This window comes from Mus caroli, unplaced genomic scaffold, assembly GCF_978045245.1.
Source record: "Mus caroli unplaced genomic scaffold, Mus_caroli_1 scaffold_17, whole genome shotgun sequence".
Taxonomy (NCBI): Eukaryota; Metazoa; Chordata; class Mammalia; order Rodentia; family Muridae; genus Mus; species Mus caroli.
Window position 1 is genome coordinate 32,872,695 of NW_028227272.1, and position 26,652 is coordinate 32,899,346.

Consider the following 26,652-nt stretch of genomic DNA (forward strand, 5'->3'; position numbering starts at 1 on the left):
TAATCAAGTAAGGCAGCTTTCCTCTGGTTTTAAAGGAACACAAGCATTTCCGTTTCATTACTTTATGAAGCTTCTCAGGAGGCACAGTTTCTCTGAGTACATAGGGTTGTTACAGAATGGACTCAGTGTAGACTGGGCTCAGAGAAGCTGGGACGGTCTTCTGCAGGAAGTCTTTCTTTCATGAGAAGGAAGTATCTTAGTCTCCTGTTGTCTTATTGTCCTGTAGCCTTAGAGGTTCACTGCCTCAGTCTGCTAACCCAGGCCTACGCCTAGGCCTGGAAGCTTCTAGCCTCTGTACAATCTAATCTAGGCCTAGAATGTTTTCAGCCTCTGAGCCTTACTGCTGAATAAGCTCACCCTTTCCTAGTTCTTTCTGCTTTCTGGCTCAAATTCCTCTCCAGGCTGACTGATCCAATCTAGCTTCTCTCAGTGTCTCCTGAATTGCTCTACTTGGCTTCAGATTAACTCTGGAATCTGTTCTGATCTTCTGGTGCCTTCTCATTCACTGGCTCATTCTATCTTCACCTATGTCTAGCTTGTTCTCTCTCTGCAACCTGTCTATACAACTGTCCTGGTAAACTGCCTCCTTCCCCTCTCTGCATTGTCCCTTAAGTAGCTTCCCTTCCCCCTCTCTTCTCACAAGAGTTCGACATACTCTATTCTGTCAAGTCTTTCTCTGATTCATCACTTTGCCACTCAATTAGACATCACTTTCAAACATGGATAGTTTCCTTCTACAAACTAACTTTACCTACATTGTTTGAGATTAAAGGTGAGTACTAAGGACATGTCTGTACTCCATCAAAAGGGATTAAAAGCATGTACAAAGGGTTGAACCGAACCACAACTAGAAACAGGCTTTCTTTTTTTTTTTTTTCAGTTTATAACTCAAATCTCGATAGGGGTTCATTCATGGTGTGATTAAATATCCTGCAACAATGTCTGTAAAAGTGAGTGGTGGGAGATGAGTCCCTGATTTTGTAGAGGGCAATTACGAGGTCCTGGCTGATTGCAAGGGCATCCGAATGATAAGCACCGTGAAAACACTCATGAGCTGTTCCCACATCACCCTGCATCTTCAAGGACCACATCTGAGTCAGGAAAATCACCTGGTAAGTACTCTGGCTCTGCATGGGCCGGCAGAGCTCAGACGCATGCTTAGTAGCGTCCAATCCTGAAGGACAAGTCAGCAGTGCTCACATACCCATGTGGTGTTCAGGAGGCATGGTGGCCAAGGCCCACTGTACTTTTAGGACTCAATAAAAATGTTTTAATTTTTTTGTTTTTTGTTTGTTTTAATACATCCATGAATGTAGCAGTATAGTTGTATAGTCTAGAATTTTTTAAAAATATATTTATTTTTACTTAATGTGTGAGAATGTTTTTGCTTGCATGAATTGATGTGTGCAGTTCCCTCAGAGGTCAGAAGGGGGCATTGGCTCCCTGGATCTTTAGTTACGGATGACCATAAACTACCATGTGGGTGATAAGAACCAAACACGGGTCCTCTATAAGAGCAGTGTTCTTAAACACTGATAAGTAAGCACTCTGTCCATCCCTCCTGTCCCTGAGTTTAGGTTTGTTTGTTTTCATTGTTATCTTTTATTATTTTACAATATATTCAAAAACTGCCATTATAGTTGCCTTGAGTTCTCTGAGAGTCATAGAACACCTAGATTCACATAAACATAGTCTGATATACCAACTGACCTGGACCATCGCTAAAAAAGGGGAGGGGGCTATAGTTTTTAAATAAATGTGTGACAGTGCAAAATAAAAACCTGTTGAAACAGAAAGTAAACTTTGCTTTAATGGATATGGAAAGGAGGTGATTTGTTGTTTTGTCTTCAATACATCTGGTTCTGGCAGCAAGCATATAGCATAGCAATGTTCCCTGAGAACGACCGCTTTCTGCTTGTACAGAGCACGTGAATCAGAGACCAGACTCGGGAAAATGGTCTAAATGCCTTCACCACCTTCCTTCCAGAAAGCCACAATGTTAATGAGCATAATGGTCTCGTGGGCCATAGGATTGTATGGTTATTTCTCCCCAGGAACACTGGTTGGCTTCAGTGATCTCTAAGAGAAACAACAAAGATGCAAGGAAACCTTCAGGGTCCAACTTCCCTTCACTTTCTCCAAGTAGCAAAAACACCTGGTAAAGATGCATTTCAGTTTCTTCCTGTTAGTTTTAATGATGTTGCCTTTAAGTAGATTTAGCTGACTTCTAAAAGGAAATATTAGTTGTCAAGTATTTTAGAATCTTAAAGCATTGCATACATGTAATTCAGTCTTAAAGAAAAACACAAGTATATGTCTCTATATAGTAGCAGTTATAAAAGGACTGGGTCTAAGCCCTGTACTTTTAATTTTTTTTTATCAATAGAAGAAACTTATGCCAATTAAAACCTTGATTTTTGCATCAAAATAAATTCTGTTCCAAAATAAGAAATTATGACTTCAACTTAGTAACAAAAAGATTTCTACCAGCCGGGCATGGTGACACACGCCTTTAATCCCAGCACTTGGGAAGCAAAGGCAGGCATATTTCTGAGTTTGAGGACAGCCAAGACTACACAGAGAAACCCTGTCTCGAAAACAAACAAACAAACAAAAAACAAACAAAAAGATTTCTATCAAATGAGATTATGGCTATGCAATCAATTCTAGCTATTTCCTCCTTGTTCCAATTATGACCATTTCTACATTCCCTAGAAAGACAACCTATAATAACCCCCACCAGCCCCAAAGCCCAGGGAACTGGGGTGACAACTCTTCATAACTTTTTTTTAATCTTTTAGTTTTATTAGGAAGGGTTCCACTGTAGTGTGGGAGTTAGACCAGTCAGTCTATATACCTGTGAAGTACAGTTATGGATCGGGACCCTCTGGAGAGGTGCAAAGCCACTTAAGAAGAGCTGTGCAAAACTACTGTTCTGACACGTTTGTTTGCAGTTCCCAGAAAAAAGCTGAGCTTTCCTTCTATGTGAAATCATTTCATTAAAACCATCACCATCAGCCATACTGGAGGATTGAAGAATGTCGCAGATTTCTGAGTCCAGAAGTTTTGTTTCTCCTGCTGCTAAATGCCGTAGCTGGTTAGCTATCGACAAAGCATCAGGCTCTTCTTCATTTATAGTAGAAGAGGATGAATTCATCTTCTATGACTTGCACATGAATAAAAGCTTCTTATATTCCTCCAGAGCTCCAGGCATCCGGAGCCTGCTGCAGCATCAGAGCCTCACCCACCACCATGGACGAGTGGCAGGTGGCGGAGACCCCAAGTCACTGCCTGATTCAAAGAACCATAGGGCTGAGTGGCTGGGGACAGAACCTGAGTTTAGGTTTTAATGCTATTTATTCACTAAGGGGCTCCAAAGGCAAAAGGTACCTGAGCCCCAAAGTCCTGGTGTGGCTGCCCTGGGTGTCAGGGCTGTTGGCATCTTTGAGGTGCTTGCTGAAAACAGACTCTAGATGGCACGGAGTGTCCCTCAGGTGACCAAGGAACATAGGACTGTGTGGCTTACAGTGAGCTCTCAAGACCTGTCACTGGCTCCAGGCTCGCTGCTCACTGGAGAGACTTTCTAAACCTTACCTGCATTGTACCCTTCCAGGAATTTCCAACTGAACGTTAGCACTTTAAGGGCCCCTTGGTGCTGTCCTATTTGGTTTTGACTTTCTATCAGCAGTGGCCACTGTTTGTCATTGAGCTGCTCCTATGTTTGCTCTTCAGCAGAAAAAAAAAAAAAAAAAAGATTCCACCAAGAGACATTTATTATGTAATTATGTATCTTTACTAGGAAGTGAAGACAATGACATATTTACTTTGAATGAAAGTGACTGTAACATTGGTTGGCTAGTCATTCTTCAATGTAACATCCCAGTGTTATTCAGCCTTGCCCTGAGTTAACCAAATCACTGGAGAACAGAAGCAAATGGAAACAAGCCTCTCCCTTTCATTCCATCTCTTCATCCATCTTTGTAAGGTCACCCTGAGTGCCAGTGCTGGGGAAGCCACCTCCCAAGCCACAGTCTCTGCCAGTCCACTTAGACACAGCAGCCAAGGTCTCAAGGCTTCGGTGTCGATAGGACAGCAATGGGGATCCCTCTGTCTGCGTGAAGCCCACTGGTTGATGCCTATGGTGGGAACCAGCACCTAAATCCCGCCCCCATCACCCAAGCTATTACACAGCACTAGCTCCAGGGCCTAGAAAACGCCTAATAAGGGGCAGAGTGGACACCAATGCCAGAAAGGAGAAAAGCCAAGGAAATCTGGGTTTGCCTCACAGACCATCTGAGATACCTTCTGAAGCAGCACACACTTATCTCAAGGCCATGCTCTGTGGTGGGTAACTCAGTTGAGCCAGACTTAGCCTGGCTGCCTCTGCAGTTCCTGCCTCGGTGACTTCAGGCCAAGACATTTCTTGTACTCTGAGCACGTTCCTAAGCCTTGAAATAATGGAATAATTCTTACAATTCACTGTTGATGGGGACAAAATCATGTATGTGAACATACCTCTTATTCTACCTGAAAAAGGTCCAGGCACTCAATAAATGGCGTTGAGTTTGAAATGTACAGGAGGAAATTAAAAAGTACAGCCCCCCTCCCCCGAATAAGTAGACAAAACAGGAAGATAATGAGTTCAAGGCCTGCCAGAGCAATTTAGTGGAATCCTGCCTTCAAACAAGAAGAGGGCTGGGAATATAGTTCCATTGCGTTTGTCTGGCTCGTGTGGGGTCCTGGATAATCTCTGGCACCACAAGAAATAATTCACATCCAGTAGATACTGTTAGTAAGGTAGAAAAATGACTGACTTATACGTAAAGCTTTCAAGTTATCACAAGCTGGTCTGCCACAGGAAAGATGCTAGGTAGAGTTCACTCCGTTTTCACACAGTTAGAAGAAGAGTTTCCACTGGAGAGGTAGCAGGCACCATCCCATCCATTCCCTAGGTAGCCTGAACATCAGTGTCAACATTAGAAGGGCCCACTGGCAGTTGGGGCCAGGGATTGAGCTGTGCCTCTCCTTGTGGGCTCAGTTCACACAGACCAAGGGCCACATGCCAGCACCCAGTTTGTACATAACCCTGGCTGGAGCTGTCCAACCCACACAACACAGCTCTGTTAGCTAAGAACGAAGTTCTCTGTCCCGGAATCTGTTCAGTTGGCAGCAAGGAAGACAGCAGCCCCATTGGCTCAGTGGTACTGTGTCCCACAGCACAGTGGCGCGCTGACAGGATTCCACTGGTGGTAGCTGGGATTGTGGGGCTTTCTGAAGGTGTCCTTCCAGAACAAAAAAAGTCTGTTCTTTTCCACATATTCGAGGTGAACGCAGTTACAGCTGTTACCTGTTTTAAATTCTCAAGCGATTGGCTCTCAAGTAGATTCATTTTCACTGTGGAGGAAACACACCCACGGCAAAGAAAGACCTTGTGCTCTTAGAGAAAGCTTAAGAAGGAAAACAGCTAAAACTTGTCTTATAGCAGATTCATGAACATCGATGTCTTTCAAAGTGTTACTGCCTAAATGTGATAAGATACTCAGGGTACGTTTGGTTGTCATAAAACACTACAAATATACTTGGACGTTTATCATTATCTGTGACGGTGTCGTACAAGTCAGCAGCATTTTGAGGGTCCCTTGAGGGCGGCACAATCAGTGACGCGTTTCCATTCGTGTAGTTTCCAGTGAGAACCCGCACATAATACATATACTTTCTCCCATTGGTGTCTGGTCTGGAATATGTGTCACTGGCAGAATACGAAGCATTGACAGCAAAATAGGTTCCTTTCCCGTAGGCAGTAGCTGTGAAGAGAAAACCATGTTAAAGAAATTCAGTGTAGCGTAGAAACCAACATGTTAGCCCCATGTGTCAACTCATGTAAAAGGGGTGATCAGTTTAAATATTTTGTTTGGGTTCCTTCTTTTTTTTTTCTTTTAAAAATTAAATTTTCCTCCTCTAAGGGGCAATCGAGCCCTTGGGGTGAAATCCATTAGCTTTACTATTAAAATTAGCTCCGGTTTGGCTGACAGTGGCGTGGGGAGCACAGTGAGCCCACAGGGTGCCCAGGGAGGGTGCTCCCAGCCAGCATCCCATTTAGGGCAGCTGATTATATGTGTTTTTAATAGTATTGCCTAGGTAACTGTTACCTGGCTAGTCTGCATTTTGTGCTGCTACTAGTATTATAAGGAAACTTCCTCATATGTGTCTGCTGTTACTAGGAAACTTTCTCATGCCCAAGTTGGTTACGCAGTCTGTAATGTTCTATGCCCTTGGAAACCAATCACAATAGAAGGCAGTAGAACTGCCTTGTATAATTACCCACAATGAGCTTGGACCCGAAAACCACCCAGCAGCACTTCCTGCACCTGTGTATAAGCTGTTATGGTGTTTGCCTTTATAAGCTGACCCTGGGATGGACCCCAACTATTTGGAATAAGACTTCCATTTTGAGTGGTGGTCAGTAAAGTTTAAGTTCCCAAGACCTCTCTGGGAACTGACATGCTACTTGGCAGAAAGAGACATGAATGTGGGTAACTGACATCCTGGTTGGCATGAATGTTAGACAAGGCAAGTCCCCTACCACAGTTGAATACCCCAACCAATGGGAGCAGGGTAAGTGTACAACAGACATGTTCCTAAAGAAGTGCTCTATCCCTAAATCCTGATTGGTACAATATCTTAGCACAGATGTTTGTAGATCTCAGGCTTTTAAAGCCCTATGGAACCTTGACTCAATGCCGTAGTCAGATCCCAAGTCTGACCTGTGGCCCCGACTTGGGATGTGGTGTTCAATAGACCATCCCTATTGTATGGAGATTGATGTCTGAGTGGCAATTCCCAGACCCCAACACTTACCATTCTTCCCAGCATAGCTGCGGTTAAATCCATTACTGTTGAGCTGTGGTAGAGAGCTAACCTCCGTCCCGTGGAAGAGATGCTTCTCATTTCTTACATTGCCATTCTTTTCATCCATACCTTTTTTGTATGCCTGATACCTTCTCCAAAGAGCTGGATTCTGAATCCTTTCAATCTGTAAGTTAAAAAAGAAAAGTGTGCCAAGAGCCCTTGCCAGCATCATTGTCTCTCATAAACACAAATGACACTCAGTTGCAAATTCAGTGCCAAGTGAGTGTCCTATGTTCAGAAATCTTTTAAGACTGGTAAGACAGCTTACTAAGTGTATGGTGACATGAATTTGATCCCTAAAGTTGGAAGTGAAGAACTGACTCCACAAAGTTATGGCCCTCACTTCCACAAGTGCCAGCCACACACCCCACACATAGACAAGGCTCTTACTGGCCTACAGCTCATCCAGTTAGGTAGGTTGCCCAGTGAGGCCCAGGAATCTACCTGTGTTCTCCATGAAGCTCTGTAGTTACAAGGATGGACTACCACATTTGGGTGTTTTACATAGACTCTAGGGATTGAAGTCAGACCCTCATGGTCACACAGCAAGCAATTTGCCGAGTTATATATAATTTTCCCTGCAATATGGGTGTGGTGGCATGCTCTGAGTGCTAATCCCAGTGCTTGGAGGATTAATGGATAAAGATCATGACTTAGAGGCCATTCTGGAACAACATGATAACACCCTGTCTTGAAACATCAAAAACCTGAGAAATAAAAAAGGCACAACCAACTGTCCAGCTCAAAGTCTCAACATTTCCACACATTTTTAAAAAAGATTTATTTAGTATTTGTAAGTACACTGTAGCTATCCTCAGACACATCAGAAGATGGCATCAGATCTCATTACAGATGATTGTGAGCCACCATGTGGTTGCTGGGAATTGAATTCAGGACCTCTGGAAGAGCAGTCAGTGCTCTCAACCACTGAGCCATCTCTCCAGCCCCACTTCCCACACATTTTTATATGATTTAGTTGTGTTTTGTTGTTGTTGTTGGGTTTTTTTTGGTTTGGTTTGGTTTGGCTTGGTTTGGTTTTGGTTTTTTTGAGACAGGGTTTCTCTGTATAGTCCTGGCTGTCCTGGAACTCACTCTGTAGACCAGGCTGGCCTTGAACTCAGAAATTCGCCTGCCTCTGCCTCCCAAGTTCTGGGGTTAAAGGTGTGTGCCACTACTGCCCGGCACATGATTTAGTATTTGTACATCATGTCTCCTTTTTATTATTTACCCAACTGTTTCTCAGCTTCAACTGTGTTGGAAAAAAAAAAAAAGAACAATTTTATATTCATTCATCTTAAATTTTGTCATTTAACTGTTTTTCAAACTTCCAAAATTTTTGTTTTGAAATTCCCAGTTTTTTAATTTAGAATTTTAAAAGAGCAGTTTCTTAAAAACAGCACATTATTATTTCAGACTTGGTGGTATAGTTCAGTGGAAGGATGAATGCTTAGTGTATATGAGACCTTAGGTTCAATTCCAGCACCATGGAAAAAAGAAAGGGCAGGAGGGAGGAAGGGAAGGAAGAAAAGTAAATCTTAAACTTTTTTTTTAAGATTTATCTATTTATTTATTTATTATATGTAAATACACTGTAGGTGTCCTCAGACACTCCAGAGGGAGTCAGATCTCGTTACAGATGGTTGTGAGCCACCATGTGGTTGCTGGGATTTGAACTCCTGACCTTCAGAAGAGCAGTCGGGTGCTCTTACCCACTGAGCCATCTCACCAGCGCCAAACTTTTTTTTTAGAAGATGTATTGTCAGTCATTAGCTCTTGGCCATCCTATCAATCAAATGTACTCTCACCAATAGCTACCAGAAGATGCAGGGGAGATAAAGGAAGACAAGGATTTGATGAGATAGGATTCAAGGGAAAAGAGAGATACAAAATGAAGCAATGAAGTCCAAGGATAGTGGAATCATTTCTTAAAAATGCAAAAAAAAAAAAAAAAAAAACTGTCTATTCAGAATTCTATACCCAGCAAAAAATGTCCTTCAAAAAACTGAAGGTGAGGAAATGACTACAAAGGTAAAAATGCCTTTCCTGCAAGCCTGGTGACCTGAATCTAACCCCCAGAACCCGTGTAAAGATGGAAGGGGAGAACAAGTCACACAAACTTGACTGATTCTATATAATAAAAATATGATATAAAGTGAAAGTGGGTTTATTTTTAATTTTATATATATTTGGGGTTGGCACATGTAAGTACAGGTGCTCACAGAGGCTAGGAGAAGAATAACTAAAACAAAAATATATTGCCACTGAGTTCAAGAAAAAGCATAATGTCAGATTGCTGGCTGCACTGTCAGGCTGTCGTAAGCTACCTGCCATGGATCTAGAAACCAAACCTGGATCATGGAGCCCTCTGCGAGAGCAATACAAGAACTTGACCCCTAGGCCACCTCTACAGACCCATTATGTGAATGAGCTCATACAGAATCACAATCCCAGTTATTGCTACCATTAGGAAACTCCTTGTCAGTACCCGCATTCATAAAGGAAACTTCACTAAAGCTCAAAGCACACATCACACCCCACACAATAATAGTGGGAGATTTCAACACCCCACTCTCAGCAATGGATAGATCATGGAAACACAAACTAAAAAGAGACACAGTGAAACTAACGGAAGTTATGAACCAAATGGATCTAACAGCTATTTATAGAACACTTCATCCTAAAGCAAAAGAATATACCTTCTTCTCAGCACCTCATGGTACCTTCTCCAAAACTGACCTTAACAAAATACTCATAGGAGCAAATATGGAGACAAAGTGTAGAGCAGAGACTGAAGGAAAGGCCATCCAGGGACTGTCCCACCTAGGGATCCATCCTGTATACAGTCACCAAACCCAGACACTAGTGTGGATGCCAAGAAGTGCATGCTGAAAGGAGCCTGATATGGCTGTCTCCTGAGAGGCCCTGCCAGAGCCTTACAAATACAGAGATGGATGGGATGCTCACAGCCAACCATTGGACTGAGTGCAGGGTCCCCAATAGAGGAGTTAGAGAAAGGACTGAAGGAGTTGAAAGGGTTTGCAACCCCATAGGAAGAACAACAATATCAACCAACCAGACACACACCCCCTGGGCCTCCCAGGGACTGAGCCATCAACAAAGGAGTACACATGGCTCCAGCTGCATATGTAGCAGAGGATGGCCTTGTCATGCATCAATAGGAGGAGAGATCCTTGGTCCTATGAAGGCTCAATTCCAGTGTAGGAGAATTGAGGGCAGGGAGGTGGAAGTGGGTGGGTGGTTGGAGGAACACCCTCATAGAAGCAGGGGGAGAAAGGATGGGATAGTGGGTTTCCGGGGGCAGGGGGTACTGGGAAAGGGGATAACATTCGAAATGTAAATAAAGAAAACTCCTTGTCAATAGCCAACTCACCTTCTCTATGAAAAAGTTTGAGCAGGTCTGACGGAAGGCGCTTGCCACCTTGTTGTATTCGGGATCACTGGTTTGCAGATTCACCACAAGCAATTTTTCCTGCTTCATGTCACTCCAATTGGCAGGGATTTCAGCTGCAAAGTAGACATGTAGGGGTCACATGTAGATTTCCAGCATGCTTTGAAAAACCCTGCCTCCATCTTGGGTTGCAATCTCATAACTCCATGTACTCAAGAAATTCCTTATCTTTCTAAAAGAATGTTTGTTAAAAGTGTCAACTATGGACTATTTGTATCAGGATGAACTAGAAAGCTTCTTCAAAGGAGGAGGTAGAGCAGTGGTAGATGATACATATGAGACCTGGACCCGTTTCTCAGCACCCTCCTCCAGAAGGCCCTGATGTATCAAGTTAAGGTTTCCCAGGGTTTCAGCCTCTGTGTCTACACCTTCTATTTTGATTATGCTAAGGTGTGAGAACAGATGACACACTCTAACTTACCCTCATTCGTTGCTCAGCCTCTACTGATTAACAAATTAATTACCTAACTTGTTTTGGGCAGTCTCTGCAGTTTTGCATATGCATGGATTTCAACCAGAACACCCCATTACCACCAGAGGGCAGTCTACATGTATGTCCTCATTTGTCTCACTGCATCCTTAAGAGGGAGAAGGATGGGTGGGTGGTAGGGCTTGTCTAGGACACGCTGCAGAATACCACGTGTGCTGTGTCATTCCTCCAGAGCTGCTCAAAATCTGAGGGGTTCATTCATATTGATCCTACATAAGATATGGGAAGCCAAAAAGGGCTTCTATGGTTTGAAGGCAGGAATGTCTGTCTACAGAAGACAGGGAATCTGTAGGCTGTTTCTTGACTGGTATCCAAGAACCTTTTGCTCAGGAAAAAAAAAGACAACTTGGGAGTAAATGCTAACAAATCCGTCCTCTCCTTGGCTTTTGTGTTCTTGAGAACTTTAGGCCACTTTCTTCCTAAAACTATTATTTTTTTCTACTTCTGACTAGGGCAGCCATCATTTCCCCCAGAAGAACTGGCTCCAGAAAGTTTATAAGCTGCAGAGCTGGGAGCAGGTGCAAGGTTAGCTGTCGTTCCAAACCATGGTTGTTCTTGACTTTTTCCATGCTATACTTTCCTGGCCATAGTGTATGTATGCTCTGAAAACACAGAGACCAAGATTTTGAAAGTATTCTACTAGGGTTATTCGAATTGTATCTTCTTGAAATTTTAATGTGGCAGGCATGATGGCAAAAGCCTTTAATCCCAGCACACGGGAGGCAGAAGCAGGCAGATCTCTGTGAATATGAGGCCAGCCTGCACTACACAGAGCTCCAGACCAGTCATGGCTACATCATGAAACCCTGTCTCAAAAAGAAAATAAAAACTGTTGTGTTTCTACCATAGTGTTAAACTCAGAGTCTGAGTAATGTCGGGCTGACATGCTCGGGTGTTTAACATACCTTCAGCTTTGACGAGGCGCTGAACAGTGAAAGTCTGGCCTTGGGGAGCAGTGGCTGTGTTTGTGCTCAAGTCCACTGTGAAATCCTGATTGTGAATTTGGACAACCGTGTCCTTCTTCTTGGCCTTCCATGCATCCTCCAACTTCATGTTGGTCATTTTGTCAAAACACTGTGTGATGTTTTTATCAATATACTGCCATTCCACATATGTAGAGATGTAGTCTGCCTGGCTTTCCTTTTCTTTAGCTGATCGAATGCTCTTGATCATGCCCTCGATCTCATCTCTAGCTTTTATCACGTCTCTGCTAATTCCTGAGACTCGAATGGAAGTTTTCTTCTGGTTCATCTCAATGGTGATGTTCAGTTCCTTCTGAACCTCATTCAGTTTCTCGTACTCCTCCAAGTCAAAGTCTCTGACACACTCGTCGTCAGTGGTGTAGGAAAGCTGCTCTTTGGTAATCAGTTCCTTTAGCCAGGAGATTGTTTTGTTCACACTGTCTACCCCTGAACCACATACCTGGAAAACTGTGTGCTCTATTTTCTTTTCCAGAACCAGGGTGTTCTTTTTGGGGGAAGCTTGCTTGGGAAAGCCAAGAAAGGCTAAAGAGAAAATGGAAATTAATGTTTCTTTTACTCCCTTCAACATCAAGGTTAGGAATATGTATTTCATAAAAGCTAACAACTCACAGGCAATCTTAGACATCACTGACTGCTTGGGGGGAGCTGGAGACCCTTCTCTCTCTTTCATGTTGTCATAAAAAAATTGCAGAATATGGGGCTGGAAAATAACAACTTTAACTCTCTCCACAGCCTGCACTGATTTTTTCTGGACAAATTCTTCAACGGCATCTATTATCGCTTTCGCTACTACGTTTGGGTCCTGTTGAGCATTTCCTTAAAAAGAAAAACAAAAAAGCACATTTTTAAAAAGTCAAGGTTAAGATCCACCTGCAAAAAAAAAGCTGCAATATAAGCGAGGAATCCTAGTTGTCACAGGAAATAAAAATGTCTGTTCCCACTATAATCAATGTCGACTGCTAATAGTATGCCAGCAAATAGTTTTGAAGTCCGAGGCACAGTGGGAGGAGGTTTTGTTCCACGTTGTTCATAAGCCAATACCCCAGCAAAAGACCTTAAAGGACAACTTGTAATTTAGGACATTCACATCTGTCCTCTTCATCTGATCTGACTCCCAGTGTCACTCTCTTTCCATTACAGAGCCCAGGTGACTCCCCCACCCCCCAATTGATTTACTAGTGTCCTCAAAAGATCATAAAAGGAAAACAAAGAGCTAGTACATCTAGAAACAACACGGTCCTTAGAGGGACAATTTATCCCTGCCTCTGCTTGATCTTTTGCATGTATCTATTCTTCCAGCCATCCCTGGCGACCTGATTTTTCTAAGTCACCCAAAACTGTAAGCTACTTCTTATAATCTATAATTCTGAGCATATTAGTTAGCCTGAGCCTCCAGGATATCTTTCTTCCCTATACTCAGTCCAGTTTTAGCTGCCCAGAAGGATTCGAAGCTGATCTACGAGTAGATCACTCCTGTCTACAGCTTGTTCCAGATCTTGTTTCTCAAGTCCTGGAAGCCATCAGCCAGGTAAGATTGTAAAAAAAAAATCCCTTTCTAATCATGGGTGTGGCCCAAAGTGAATGGCAGCTGGCAAAGTCACATGACAGGCAATCTAAGAGTCCCCTAGACAAGCTGGTTTGAGAGCACATTTGGATTATCCATGTTGATGGTGCCCATCCCTGTGGTGGAAAAAATGACAGTAGACACCTTTGACTAAGCTTGAAGACCTCAGCATGTGGGTCTGAACCAGTTTTGTTGCAATTCCTAACAGTAGCAAACTCACAAATTATTAAGTAGCAATGAAAATACTTTTATGGTTGGGGGTAAAACACAACATGAGGAATGGGCTTTGCGCATTCCCTAGTGGGTTGGGGGAGCTTGGAGTGAAGGAAGTGTCTGTCCCTCGGGGAGGAATTGCCAGGATCCACTTAGGAAAGACTAACGCTAGCAAGCAGCCTTCCTGGAGGAGATCCGCCTTTTTGCATGGCCTAAGATGGGTGAACTCGGAGAGGCAAGGTGCCAAGAGACTTCATCTCAGGGTGGCATCTTGCAGCTGATATGCCTTTCCTGTCATTATTAAATTAATACAATAATCCCTGGGTATTAACCCACCCTATTGAGCAGACTTTCTGCAGATTAACATAAAGATGAACTTTCATGAATTAATGCTATTTAGGTGAATTAATAATTTTATAGACTCCCTGATTTGATTCAAATACTCTTAGGAAGAAAGTTTTAGGAGACATTTTTAGTTGTTTAGCTAGAAAGATGTAATAAAGTTAGAACCAAGAGTAGAATAGCCGGGCATGGTGGCGCACACCTTTAATCCCAGCACTCGGGAGGCAGAGGCAGGTGAATTTCTGAGTTCAAGTCCAGCCTGGTCTACAAAGTGAGTTCCAGGACAGCAGGGCTACACAGAGAAACCCTGTCTAGAAAAACCAGAAGAAAAAAAAAAAGAGTAGAATATACCCATTCCTCATAAAATAGTAAAGATTGCATAATAAGGAATAAAATGAGCTTTCACAGTTAGACTAAAAAGAGAAATAGGCTTGCGACAAATTGGTGATCAAGGAAAAACATTTATGCTAGATCAGGTCCAAGGATAAAGCCAGAGGTGTGTACTATGATAAAGCAAGGCCATGGGAAACTGTTGCTTTGAATTTATATTGAGCTGATAGAATGAAACACTGCTTTGACATTCTTCATCAACATCCTTCCCTAACTCCCCTTTTGTGTAACATTTTATCTCGGAGATAATTTTCTGAAGAACTTTTGTCTAAGAAGGTATAAAGAGGCTGGAGAAAAGAAATAAAGTCATTGGCTTGGGGGGCTCTCCCCTATCTATCCATACACCAAATGTATGCTTGTCTTTGTGTAGGTGTGCAAAAATACTTGTGGAGTGGATGAGGGAGACAGCAGCTGGGCCCAACATGGATGTATTTATGAGTGTGTGTGTGTGTGTGTGTGTGTGTGTGTGTGTTTGCTTGTGTAAAAGGTTTTTCTTTCTGTAAGCATGACTTTCTTTTCCTGGTTTACAAAAAGTTAATTGCACCAAGCCTCCTTCTCACCTGGCCACTGAGGCTGTTAATTGTTAGAGGGTTTCTCTAATAATCAGTCCTTTATTTAATTACCTCCTGCTGCCAGCAGGGATTAATTACCAAATGTATATCTGTCTGTCTGCTATACATATGTACAGTTAAGAGTTAAAAGAGATCAGAGTTTCTTGTTGGGCATTCTTGCCAGCCCCAGATGTTTAAGTTTTGCTCCATCAGTAGTATTGAGCCTATAAATCACCAGCAATGTCTCTGTTCTTCTGCTGTCCCCCAATCACCAACAATTCTCCCTAGCCACTGCCTTCCGGGGGACTGGGGGGTAGGAAGAGGGAGAGGGAAGAGAAGTGATGCTACTCTCAGCAAGATGTCACTGTCATCACACCATTATACAGACTCAGTGAGGACCTGAAGACCAAACCCATGGGGAAGTGGACACACTGGGATTGAGCCTTAAGAGCCTATGGCTACGAACCTGTGCCAATAGCTGGCAGGCAAATGGATGAGTAATTCCGTTGTTCACATTCTTCCAAAACACAGGAAACCGATTTCTTGACATCATTCCCACCAACAACATGAATAATATTCTTACATTTCAATAGTCCACCTCCAGTGACTATATACCCATGGTTACTCTGTTTAGCTGAGAAACACAAAATAGATTCAGAATCAGATGACAAACCTACTCTTTGAACATGCAAGATGTCTGATCTGGAGAGGAAACCTTAGATGAATGAAAAGCTCTTGAGGTGTTGCTATGTGTAGTGGACTTCTGTGGCTTAATTTCTCTTAACTGTGAGATGACCTGATGCTTTTAATTCATTCTTTAATAAAATATAGGATCTTAAGATTAATACATTGTCTTCCCAGCCCCAAGACCTTCCTGGGTCTCCTCACAGCCACAAACAAGCACTTTTCCCCTTTGCAGTCTGACACCTAGAAGTAGCATTGTTCCTTACCCAAGAGAGAACATTCTTGCTCCACATTTTGTCCTGCACCTTCCAAAATTGCTTTGGAGACCCCTACATGAGAAAATCAAGATGGTAATTTGATTGGAAAGAGAGCCATTGTATCTCAACATATCCCATCATAGAGCAACCCCACACCTGGGCATTGCTGATAAAGAAGAAAGTTTCAAATATATTGCCATTTGCAGGGATGAGTTGCAGACTTTTAACTCTAGCACTCAAGAATCAGAGGCAGGCTGATAGTGAGTTCGAGGCCACCCTGCTCTACAGAGCAAGTTCCAGGAAAGTCTGTTATGAAAAAGAAAAGGAAAAAAGAAAAAGAAAGAAAAGAAAGCTCGTTGAAATAGCTGTAAAGCTATTAACTATCATGAGCAACCCCAGGTCAACAAAACCATTTGGCCAACAAAAACACTTCTTTATAGCAACTGCACACTGATTCACAATGTGACACTGAATCCATCTCAGGGAAATACCTGATTTGAGATCAAATGTGAGTGTTGTTGAATTGACAATCACATCTGCCACTTCTTTGATGATGTTCCCAGTGGCCACTTGGAAGAGGATTGGGCCAATATTCATTTCATGCATTCCTAAAGTAGGACTGGAAAGACTCCCATAGATACCTACCCAAAACAAACAAACAATCAAACAAACAAACAAAAAAATGTAGAATCAGTCACCAAGTCAGCAGAAGCAAGAGTAATTTGATTTGGGTCTCAGGCCACCCTCTCTCTGGACTGGTTTTCTTTGACTCTGGCCTGGCCCTGGGCCTAAACAAAAGGCTCTCATGAGCTTAGTAGGAGTATGGGGCCATCCTGGGCAACATAGCAAAACCTCACTTCAAAAGATAATTTCAGTGAACTCCAAACAAGAGAACCTCAAAAACAGCAAACCATCTGACAGAGAATTATTGCTTTGTACTGTCTCTTACAGTGTCTCTTGGAAAATACGTATCACATTATCCATTGGAGGTGGTGGTCTCATTGATAATTTAAGTACCCCACTGTATAGATTATATAGTTTAATCCACCTTCCATTTTGATCCAAGTCCTATGAATAGGCCAGTGTCTTGTATACTCACCTGTATGGAATATAAGTTAACATGTTCCATAGTTTGACTCATCAGAAAAATTATCACCATTGCCCTTTTCCTATCAGTGAACAGCTAATTAGTAACAAGAAATCACCGGTCAACTTAAAAGCTTTACTGAACCTTGTGTGTCTTCAGCCTTGGGATTTTTGTCACTAGGATCTCCATTATTCCTCTTGTCAAATTCATCTGAAAATGCCTGGAAATATAAACACAGTTTTGGCCATTAGACTCCCTACTTGATGAATGTATTTGCTTCATTGGAGCTTTTGATTCTATATGTACTCATATATAATTGGAAAATATTAGTTCTCAAATAATGTTATTGAATTTAGCTCTATGTTTTTAAAGTTATAAAAATAAACATTCAATTCCTTTCCTACAAATGTGTCCTGTAAAAATAGATAAGTGAACAAAGATGTAAATACAAGGATGTTAACTAGAGTTCTGTTCACAAGACGAACTAGACACTTATAATCCAGTGGAGGGCCATTTAATACAGTTTCACATGCCTGTGTGCTAAAACAGTACCATTAAAAATTGCATCTTCGCCGGGCGTGGTGGCGCACACCTTTAATCCCAGCACTAGGGAGGCAGAGGCAGGCGGATTTCTGAGTTTGAGGCCAGCCTGGTCTACAGAGTGAGTTCCAGGACAGCCAGGGTTATACAGAGAAACCCTGTCTCAAAAAACCTAAATAAATAAATAAATAAATAAATAAATAAATAAATTGTATCTTCAAAGAATATTTAATGGAATATAGAAATGCTTATTTTATACTTTTAAGTGAAAAGGATATTAAATTGCATATTTATATAATCTCTTCTTTAAAAAAAATCACACTTTTAGCAGAGGAGACTGGGATAAGGCTGACTAAACAATTTCTACATTTTGGGCTACTCAACATGTGTTCATCAAAAATGCATTTACTTCTTTTAGAGAAAAGATTTATTTATTTAATGTATATGAGTACACTGTAGCTGTCTTCAGACACACCAGAAGAGAACATCAGATTCCACTACAGATATCTGTGAGCCACCATGCAGTTGCTGGTAATTGAACTCAGGACCTCTGGAAGAAAAGTTAGTGCTCTTAACCACTAAGACATCTTTCTAGCCCCCAGGCATTTACTTCTTTTTGTTTTTTTTAAAGATTTATTTATTTATTACATGTAAGTACACTGTAGCTGTCTTCAGACACTCCAGAAGAGGGCGCCAGATCTCGTTATGGATGGTTGTGAGCCACCATGTGGTTGCTGGGATTAGAACTCTGGACCTTCGGAAGAGCAGTCGAGTGCTCTTACCCACTGAGCCATCTCACCAGCCCAGGCATTCACTTCTTAACCAAGCAGCTCAGATAGAGCACACCTAGAAGCCATGGTTAGACCTCAGGCTCCTGTTTTGCAATCTGTTCCAGTCATCACTTACAAATAGCTCTTTTTGTAAGTGTAATTTAAGCTTAAATGTCTTTAAATCTTGAGAGTTTATCATATTTGGAGGGAGAATAATAGCATTTAAATGTATTAAAGGTATTAGTGGAAACTAACCCTTTTCATTGAAGGTTTGCAAAGTATTCTATGTGTTAAAGAAAAGTATTCTATGTGTACAAGCTTTTAACCCCAGCACCAGAAGGCAGAGGCAGACAGATCTCTCTGAGCTTGAGGCCAGTCTGGTCTATGGAAGTAAGTTCCAGGACAGACAGGACTACACAGAGAAGCCTTGTCTTGAAAACCCAGAGAGAGAGAGAGAGAGAGAGAGAGAGAGAGACTGGCCAACCAGAGTTGCCCAAATAAAGACTGAATGGCTCAAGCATCTATGTTCTAGGACTTAGCACTAAAGGCAGTATGGCTTTGTGTATATAAATCTAAACTTCCAAAGTAATTATGATTTCTAGAAGGAAAAGTATGTTCAGCACAGTGTTCAATGCCCATATCACCTTACACAGTGCAGGCCATGGGGAAGTCATTAGAAACTTTTACCAGCTGAGCAGGGGGATACAGGAGGATTGTCATGAGTGTGAACAGTCTGGTCTACATAGCAAGATTCTGTCTCAAAAACAAAGTCTGAACAAACAAGCAACCCCCACTGTGTTTGAACAGTCCAAGCTAAAGGACTCAGGAGATTTGGCTGCCTGGTTAGAATGCAGGTTCCATGTGCTTGCTTCTTGTAAATTTGTAAGTAGTATCTAGACCCAGATAATAATAAATTGTGACCTAAAATTCCAATAGTCCAATCTACAGGCATCTGCAGGCTGCTACCTTTAATGCACCATTATGAAACTTTTCAAACACTAATGTCAGATACTCTACAAGATTTTTAAAATGGAAAGCAGAAGTCACTAGAGCTGATGTTCAGTAAAACATGGACTGCCACACTGTCACTGATGATGGTTCTTGTATTCTGTTCCAAGCATCCCACTCACATGGGGACATGCTGCTGCATGCTAGCCACCCATGTCCTTTACTCACTAGTAAATACATTTCCAGAAAGGGGATCTGGGTTCATTTTTTTCCCATCCCAGAATTTTCAGATTGATAACACCACAACTGTGCCTTTATACTACATATTAGCATTTCTAGGTCCATGTGAGAGGCAAGCCTACAGGTTAAAAAGGTAACTAGTATTACTATGTATGAGCTTCCCCTATCTAATTCTGACTTGGACATAAAGATGCAAAGGCAGAGACACATTCATTAGACAATTGTAAACTCACACATCAACTCTATAACTGGGGTTTCCATCTGCACCTGGAGCTGATCCTGTACCACAGTGCTCTATATCCAGGAGAGAGCTGGTCTCCCAGGAGTGCTGACTCACCTGTGAGCACAGGTAAGACCACCACTTCTGATCAAATTCCTGGCCCAAGAGGGACCTGCCTTGAGCCATCAGGACACAGGAACCAAGGAACAGCTCAGGACAGGATCCTTCTGGTTTCAGTCTTCACCCCAGAACTGACCCAGTGCCACAGCTTTCCATACCAAATTCCTCCTGGACAGAACTGGTCTCCCAGGAGTTCTGACACACAGGCTTGCAGGAGGGACAAGCTACAGTCAGAGACAGCAAGACCAGCTAACACCGGAGATAACCAGATGGTGAGATAACAAGGGAAAGAACATAGCAACGGAAACCAAGGCTACTTAGCATCCTTAGAATTCAGTTCTCCCACCACAGTGAGCCCTGGAAAACCCAACACATCAGAAAAGCAAGACTCTCTGATATAAAATCACATCTCATGATGATGACAGAGGACTTTAAGAAGGACATAAATAACTCCCTTAAAGAAATACAGGAGAACACAGGTAAATAGCTTGAAGTCCTTAAAGATGAAACACAAAAATCCCTTAAAGAATTTCAGGAAAACACAATCAAACAGGTGAAGGAATTGAACAAAACCATCCAGGATCTAAAAATGGAAATAGAAACAATAAAGAAATCACAAAGGGCAACAACCCTGGAGTTAGAAAACCTAGGAAAGAGATCAGGAGTCATAGATGCAAATATCACCGATAGAGATAGAAGGGAGAATCTCATTGGCAGAAGATACCATAGAATATCATTGACACAACAGCCAAAGAAAATGAAAAAAAAAAAAAAAAAAAAAAGCAAAAAGCTCCTAACCCAAAACATCCAGAAAGTCCAGGACACAATGAGAAGACCAAACCTAAGGTTAATAGGTATAGAAGAGAGCAAAGATTCCCAACTTAAAGGGCCAGTAAATATCTTCAACAAAATTATAGAAGAAAACTTTCCTAGCCTAAAGAAAGAGATGCCCATAAACATAAATAGGCCTAGAGAACTCCAAATAGATTGGACCAGAAAAGAAATTCCTCCTGTCACATAATAGTCAAAACACCAAATGCACAAAACAAATAAAGAATTTTAGAAGCAGTAAGGGAAAAAGGTCAAGTAACATATAAAGGCAGACCTATCAGAATTACACCAGACTTCTCACCAGAGACTATGAAAGCTAGAAGATCCTGGACAGATGCTATAAAGACCCTAAGAGAACACAAATGCCAGCCCAGGCTACTATACCCAGTAAAACTCTCAATTACCATAGATAGAGAAACCAAGATATTCCATGACAAAAACAAATTTACACAATATCTTTCCACAAATCCAGCCCTACAAAGGATAATAAATGGAAAACACCAACACAAGGAGGTAAACTACACCCTAGAAAAAGCAAGAAAGTAATTATCTTTCAATAAATTTGAAAGAAGATAGCCACACAAACACAATCCCACCTCTAACAACAAAAATAACAGGAACCAACAATCACTATTACTTAATATCTCTTAACATCAATGGACAATTCCCCAATAAAAAGACATATACTAACAGACTGGATACATAAACAGGACCCAACATTTTGCTGCATACAAGAAACATACCTCAGTGTTAAAGAAAGACACTTCCTCAGAGTAAAGGGCTGAAAAACAAATTTCCAAGCAAATGGTCCCAGGAAACAAGCTGAAGTAGGCATTCTAATATCGAATAAAATCAACTTACAACCAAAAGTTATCAAAAAAAGATAAGGAAGGACACTTCATACTGGTCAAAGGAAAAAAAATCTACCAATAAGAACTCTCAATTCTGAACATCTATGCTCCAAATGTAAGGGCACCCACATTCATAAAAGAAACTCTACTAAAGCTCAAAGCACACATTTCACCTCACACAATAATAGTGGGAGACTTCAATACCCCACTCTCATCAATGGACAGATCCTGGAAACACAAACTAAACAGAGACACAGTGAAACTAACAGAAGTTATGGACCAAATGATTTAACATATATCAATAGAACATTTCATCCTAAAACAAAAGAATATACCTTCTTCTCAGCACCTCATGGTACCTTCTCCAAAACTGACCATATAATCAGTCACAAAACAGGCCTCAACAGATACAAAAATATTAAAATAATCCCATGATTCCTATCAGATCACCAAGGACTAAGGCTGGTCTTCAATAGCAACAAAAAGAACAGAAAGCACACATACACATGAAAGCTGAACAATGCCATACTCAATGATAACTTGGTCAAGGAAGAAATAAAGAAATTTAAGACTTTTTAGAATTTAATGAAAATGAAGGCACAACATACCCAAACTTATGGGATACAATGAAAACAGTGCTAAGAGGAAAACTCATAGCTTTGAGTGCCTCCAAAAAGAAACTGGAGAGAGCATACACTAGCTTGACAGCACACCTACAGCTCTAGAACAAAAAGAAGCAAATACACCCAAGAGGAGTAGATGGAAGGAAATAAACAAACCCAGGGCTGAAATCAACCAAGTAGAAACAAAAAGAACTATACAAAGAATCAACAAAACCAGGAGCTGGTTTTTTGTTTTTTGTTTTTGTTTTTTTGTTTGTTTGTTTTTGTTGTTGTTCTTCAAGACAGGGTTTCTCTGTGTGGCCCTGGCTGTCCTGGAACTCACTCTGTAGACCAGGCTGGCCTCGAACTCAGAAATCTGCCTGCCTCCCAAGTGCTAAGATTAAAGGTGTGCGCCACCACTGCCTGGCTCAGGAGCTGGTTCTTTGAGAAAATCAACAGGATAAATAAACCCTTAGTCAGACTAACCAGAGGGCACAGAGACAGTATCCAAATTAACAAAATCAGAAATGAAAAGGGAGATGTAACAACAGAAACTGAGGAAATTTAAAAAATCATCAGATCCTACTACAAAAGCATGTATTCAACAAAACTGGAAAATCTGGATGAAATGGACAATTTTCTAGACAGATACCAAATACCAAAGTTAAATCAGAATCAGATAAACCATGAAAGCAGTCCCATAACTCCTAAAGAAATAGAAGCAGTCATTAAAAGTCTCCCAACAACAACAACAACAAAAAAAGCCAAGGACCAGATGGGTTTAGTGCAGAATTCTATCAGACCTTCAAAGAAGACCTAATACCAATACTCTTCAAACTACTCCACAAAATAGAAACAGAAGGAACACAACCTAATTCATTCTATGAAGCCACAGTTACACTGCGTATTCTCCCTTGGAGATGGAACAGTTTCTGTCTAATCAAGAACCTTTCACAATTTCCTTTCATAGAAGACATCATAAGAGTTTTTTTTCTACTTCTCTCATGTTTAATATTCCAAATAGATTTTAAAAGCTGGTTGAGTGCACATTACTTTTTGTTTGTTTGTTTGTTTTTGTTTTGTTTTTTTCTAGACAGGGTTTCTCTGTATAGCCCTGGCTGTCCTGGGACTCACTCTGTAGACCAGACTGGCCTCGAACTCAGATATCCGCCTGCCTCTGCCTCCCAAGTGCTGGGATTAAAGGCGTGTGCCACCAACACCCGGTGCACATTACTTTTTGCTTCAGAAAATATCATGTGTATTTAAGAGGCATTTAACTATTATAAATTGTTTTGATGACTAAAAAGAAAACTATAACTGATCAAATCCAAATGATCATTGCCGCTTCAAGAGGTTTTAGGGATAAGTTATGTTCAAAATTAAGTAGTGATTTGTTCAGAGATAGAGTCGTGTGTCTGGGATTTGTTTTAATGTCACATGAGAGGAACAGTAATAAGTGGAGACAAAGATCAAACACCTCACCATAGAGCAATAGCAGCTGAGGCTGAGTGACAGACACACAGAAGTTCATTAGACTGTTTTATGTACTTCTGTGCGTCTTTGAAACTTTCCAGAATGAGAAGTGTTTGTTGTTTTTGGGTTTTTTTTTGTCTCTAATTTTTCTTCCAATTTGTCATGCTACATATAACCACTCAATGCCACTCTCACACACTCCAGTGGAGAAAAATAGAGGCGATAAACAGCCTACTAGACCAAGAAGAGTTAGAAAAAACACAAGTCTCAAACTGCCATCGCCAAAGTGATCAGAAGCAGGCCGAGGCTGTACCTGAATGTTTTCATAGTCCTTCGGGTGCAGCAGAAACTGAACCTCTTGTAAAGTTTTCAGTTGGTTCCTGCTACTAAATTTGAGCACTTCTGAAATTATTAATTTAGCAAATTCAGGTTTAGGAAACCCCAAATTTCCCGTTCCTATTGCTGGAAATGCAATCGATTGTAGAGACAGGGACTCGGTGGTCTTCAGGCAGTCATGGATGATGTTTTTCATGATCTGAAAAAGCACAAAGCACTTCCTTAAATGGCTTGTTTAGCAATGGGAGACCATGATAGATAGATAGGTAGAGAGATAGATAGATAGATAGATAGATAGATAGATAGATAGATAGATAGATAGATAGATAGATAGACACTGGGAAGGTTTTACAGGGAGAGCTGTCCTTTATGCTTTCGATGAAGTTAACAGCAGTCTGAAGAGGAAAACTTGGGAAGGAGAATGTGAAACACCCACACAAGAGTGTAGCATCATTACACCATGACCCAAAGCAGGGACGGCAGCTGTCCGTACCTGTCCCTGTCTCCCAGCTTCAAACCCTCACCTTACTTTTCTCACCAAAGTGGCACAATCCCCCTGACCCTCAATAATTACTGAGCACAATAGCTAATGAGCACATACATTATTGACTATGACCTACAACCAAAGAGAAATGGCTAGGATATGGTGCCTGCCAAACTCATGATGCTGTTACAGAAGAGAAGCAGGCAGGGGCTAACTGTGGTATGCTAAGGGAGGAAGTTGAGAGAGCTACCCCATTCCCAGAAAATGTAAAGTCATACCTTTAGTGACCACGCACTGTTGTTGCTTTTCCAAGGTGGAGGCACCACATGGAAGACGTGGCGGCTGTTGAGATTACAGCCACTGGTTTGAAGAATTGTGCCCACATGGACAGAGACCCCTTGTCCTGACCTGGTCAATTCCTCCTGGAGTTTTGGCCCAGCCTTTTCCAAGAAGGCCTGAGAAAGGGGTCCTTTGTTGAGTTTAAGATCCGGGGAAATAGAGTTCACAATGGCATGGGTCTTAAAGACAAAACAAGAAATTCTTTTCAAATTCTTCATAATGGCATTCATCAACCATGATGTCATTTGAGCCACTTTAAATCAATGCTCAGAGCAACAAAACTCATAAAAGTCAGAGTGGAAACACTTCAAATGTCCATTGGCTAATGGATGGAAAGACAAATGTATGTTCGTCTAACAGGACATTATTCAGCCACTAACAGGAAAGTAACTACTGATATATGCTACAACACAGATGACCTCAGAAAGCATGCCTCTCAGTAAGAGAAACTAGTCACAGAAGGTCACAAATGGATTATTGCATTTGTGTGGAACTTCAAGAGCAGGTGAATCTATAGAACAGATTCTATAGAACCAGGTGTGGTAGTGCATAACCCTTTACTTCCAGCACTGGGAAGGCAGAGGCAGCCAGATCTCTGTGAGTTCAAGGCCAGCCTGGTCTACAGACTGAGTTCCAGGACAGCCAGGGCTACACAGAGAAACCCTGACTCAAAAAAAAAAAAAAAAAAAAAGAAGAAGAAGAAGAAAGGAAAAATGAAAGAAAGGAAAAAGGAAGAAAGGAAAGAAAGAAGTAAAGAAAAGGAAAGAAGAGAAAAGGAGTTTCTGTTATGATTCATAACAGCAAAACGACAGTTACAATGTAGTAAAAAAATCCTTTTGTGGTGAGGCTCCTACACCATGAGGAACTGTGTTGAAGGGTCACAGCATTAGGAAGGCTGAGAACCACTGCCTTAGAGCCTTTCTTGTTTAACATGTGTAACAGATGCTTTTGGATTTGTCTGAGGGAAGTGATTGCCCTTCCTGGGTCCTTTGTTTTCTCTGTTGTTCTCATTTACTTTTTATGTTCAGTGTTTCAAGTACACTTTGTATTAAAGGATTTTTTTTTGTTTTGGTTTGGTTTTTCAAGACAGGGTTTCTCTGTGTAGCCCTGGATGTCCTAGAACTCACTCTGTAGACCAGGCTGGCCTCGAACTCAGAAATCCGCCTGCCTCTGCCTCCCGAGTGCTGGGCTTAAAGGTGTGTGCCACCACGCCCGGTGTATTAAAGGATTTTAAAGTACCAAAACTGCAGCTCAGTACAGTGGATTGTGTTCTGTTATGATGTTGATATTATCCAAGGAAATGGTATAAAGTGTTGTCAATTTGATTATTGACACAAATCCCATGTTTACAAATAAACTGTGGTGTTAATCAAAAAAGAAAAAAGAAAAAAGAAAAGGAGAAGGAAAGGAGGGCCAGGCAGTGGTGGTGTACGCCTTTAATCCCAGCACTTAGGAGGCAGAGGCAGGCAGATTTCTGAGTTCAAGGCCAGTCTGGTCTACAAAATGAGTTCCAGGACAGCCAGGGATACATAGAGAAACTCTGTCTCAAAAAAAAAAAAAAGGGGGGGGGGAGGAAAGGGAAAAAAAAGAGATAAAGAAGGAGGTTAACTACATGGCTGTTAACTATTTTTAGCTTCTTCCAGCCTAACCTTTGGGGATTTGCTACAGCACTGTTTCCAGGTTAGGAGTGTCAGTTGTGTCTTTATTGATGACACATTGTTAATGAGCAGGGACTCTTCTTGATGGATGGTTAGAGACACTCTCTCTTAGACAGAAATTCAAAGCAGAACAGGCTTACAACACCTGGTCCGTTTCATCTATTATCATAGCCAGCATATCCCCAACTGTTTGTCATTTGAAGGGAATGAGAAAAAGTCACACCAAGTGGCGCTGATTTAGGGCTTTGATCTTGGTCTTTAAACAAAGCTTTCAAGGATTGGCTAAGTATGTCACTGTAGG

The 26,652-nt window shown here is 41.5% G+C and overlaps 1 protein-coding gene across 1 annotated transcript in view; it reads right to left on the reverse strand.

The window, feature by feature from the left end:
• Positions 1-3,770: 3,770 nt before the first annotated feature.
• Positions 3,771-26,652, reverse strand: part of Parp14 (poly(ADP-ribose) polymerase family member 14) — a 38,823-nt gene continuing 15,941 nt past the window's right edge. The window contains exons 7-17 of the mRNA XM_021184803.2: positions 24,633-24,872; positions 23,848-24,069; positions 17,084-17,159; positions 16,344-16,493; positions 15,862-15,924; positions 15,378-15,545; positions 12,461-12,667; positions 11,774-12,373; positions 10,301-10,434; positions 6,859-7,033; positions 3,771-5,804 (exon numbers count right to left, since the gene is read on the reverse strand). Coding sequence (XP_021040462.1) covers positions 5,515-5,804; positions 6,859-7,033; positions 10,301-10,434; positions 11,774-12,373; positions 12,461-12,667; positions 15,378-15,545; positions 15,862-15,924; positions 16,344-16,493; positions 17,084-17,159; positions 23,848-24,069; positions 24,633-24,872 — 2,325 coding nt within the window. The 3' untranslated portion in view covers positions 3,771-5,514. The remainder of the gene's footprint in view (positions 5,805-6,858; positions 7,034-10,300; positions 10,435-11,773; positions 12,374-12,460; positions 12,668-15,377; positions 15,546-15,861; positions 15,925-16,343; positions 16,494-17,083; positions 17,160-23,847; positions 24,070-24,632; positions 24,873-26,652) is intronic.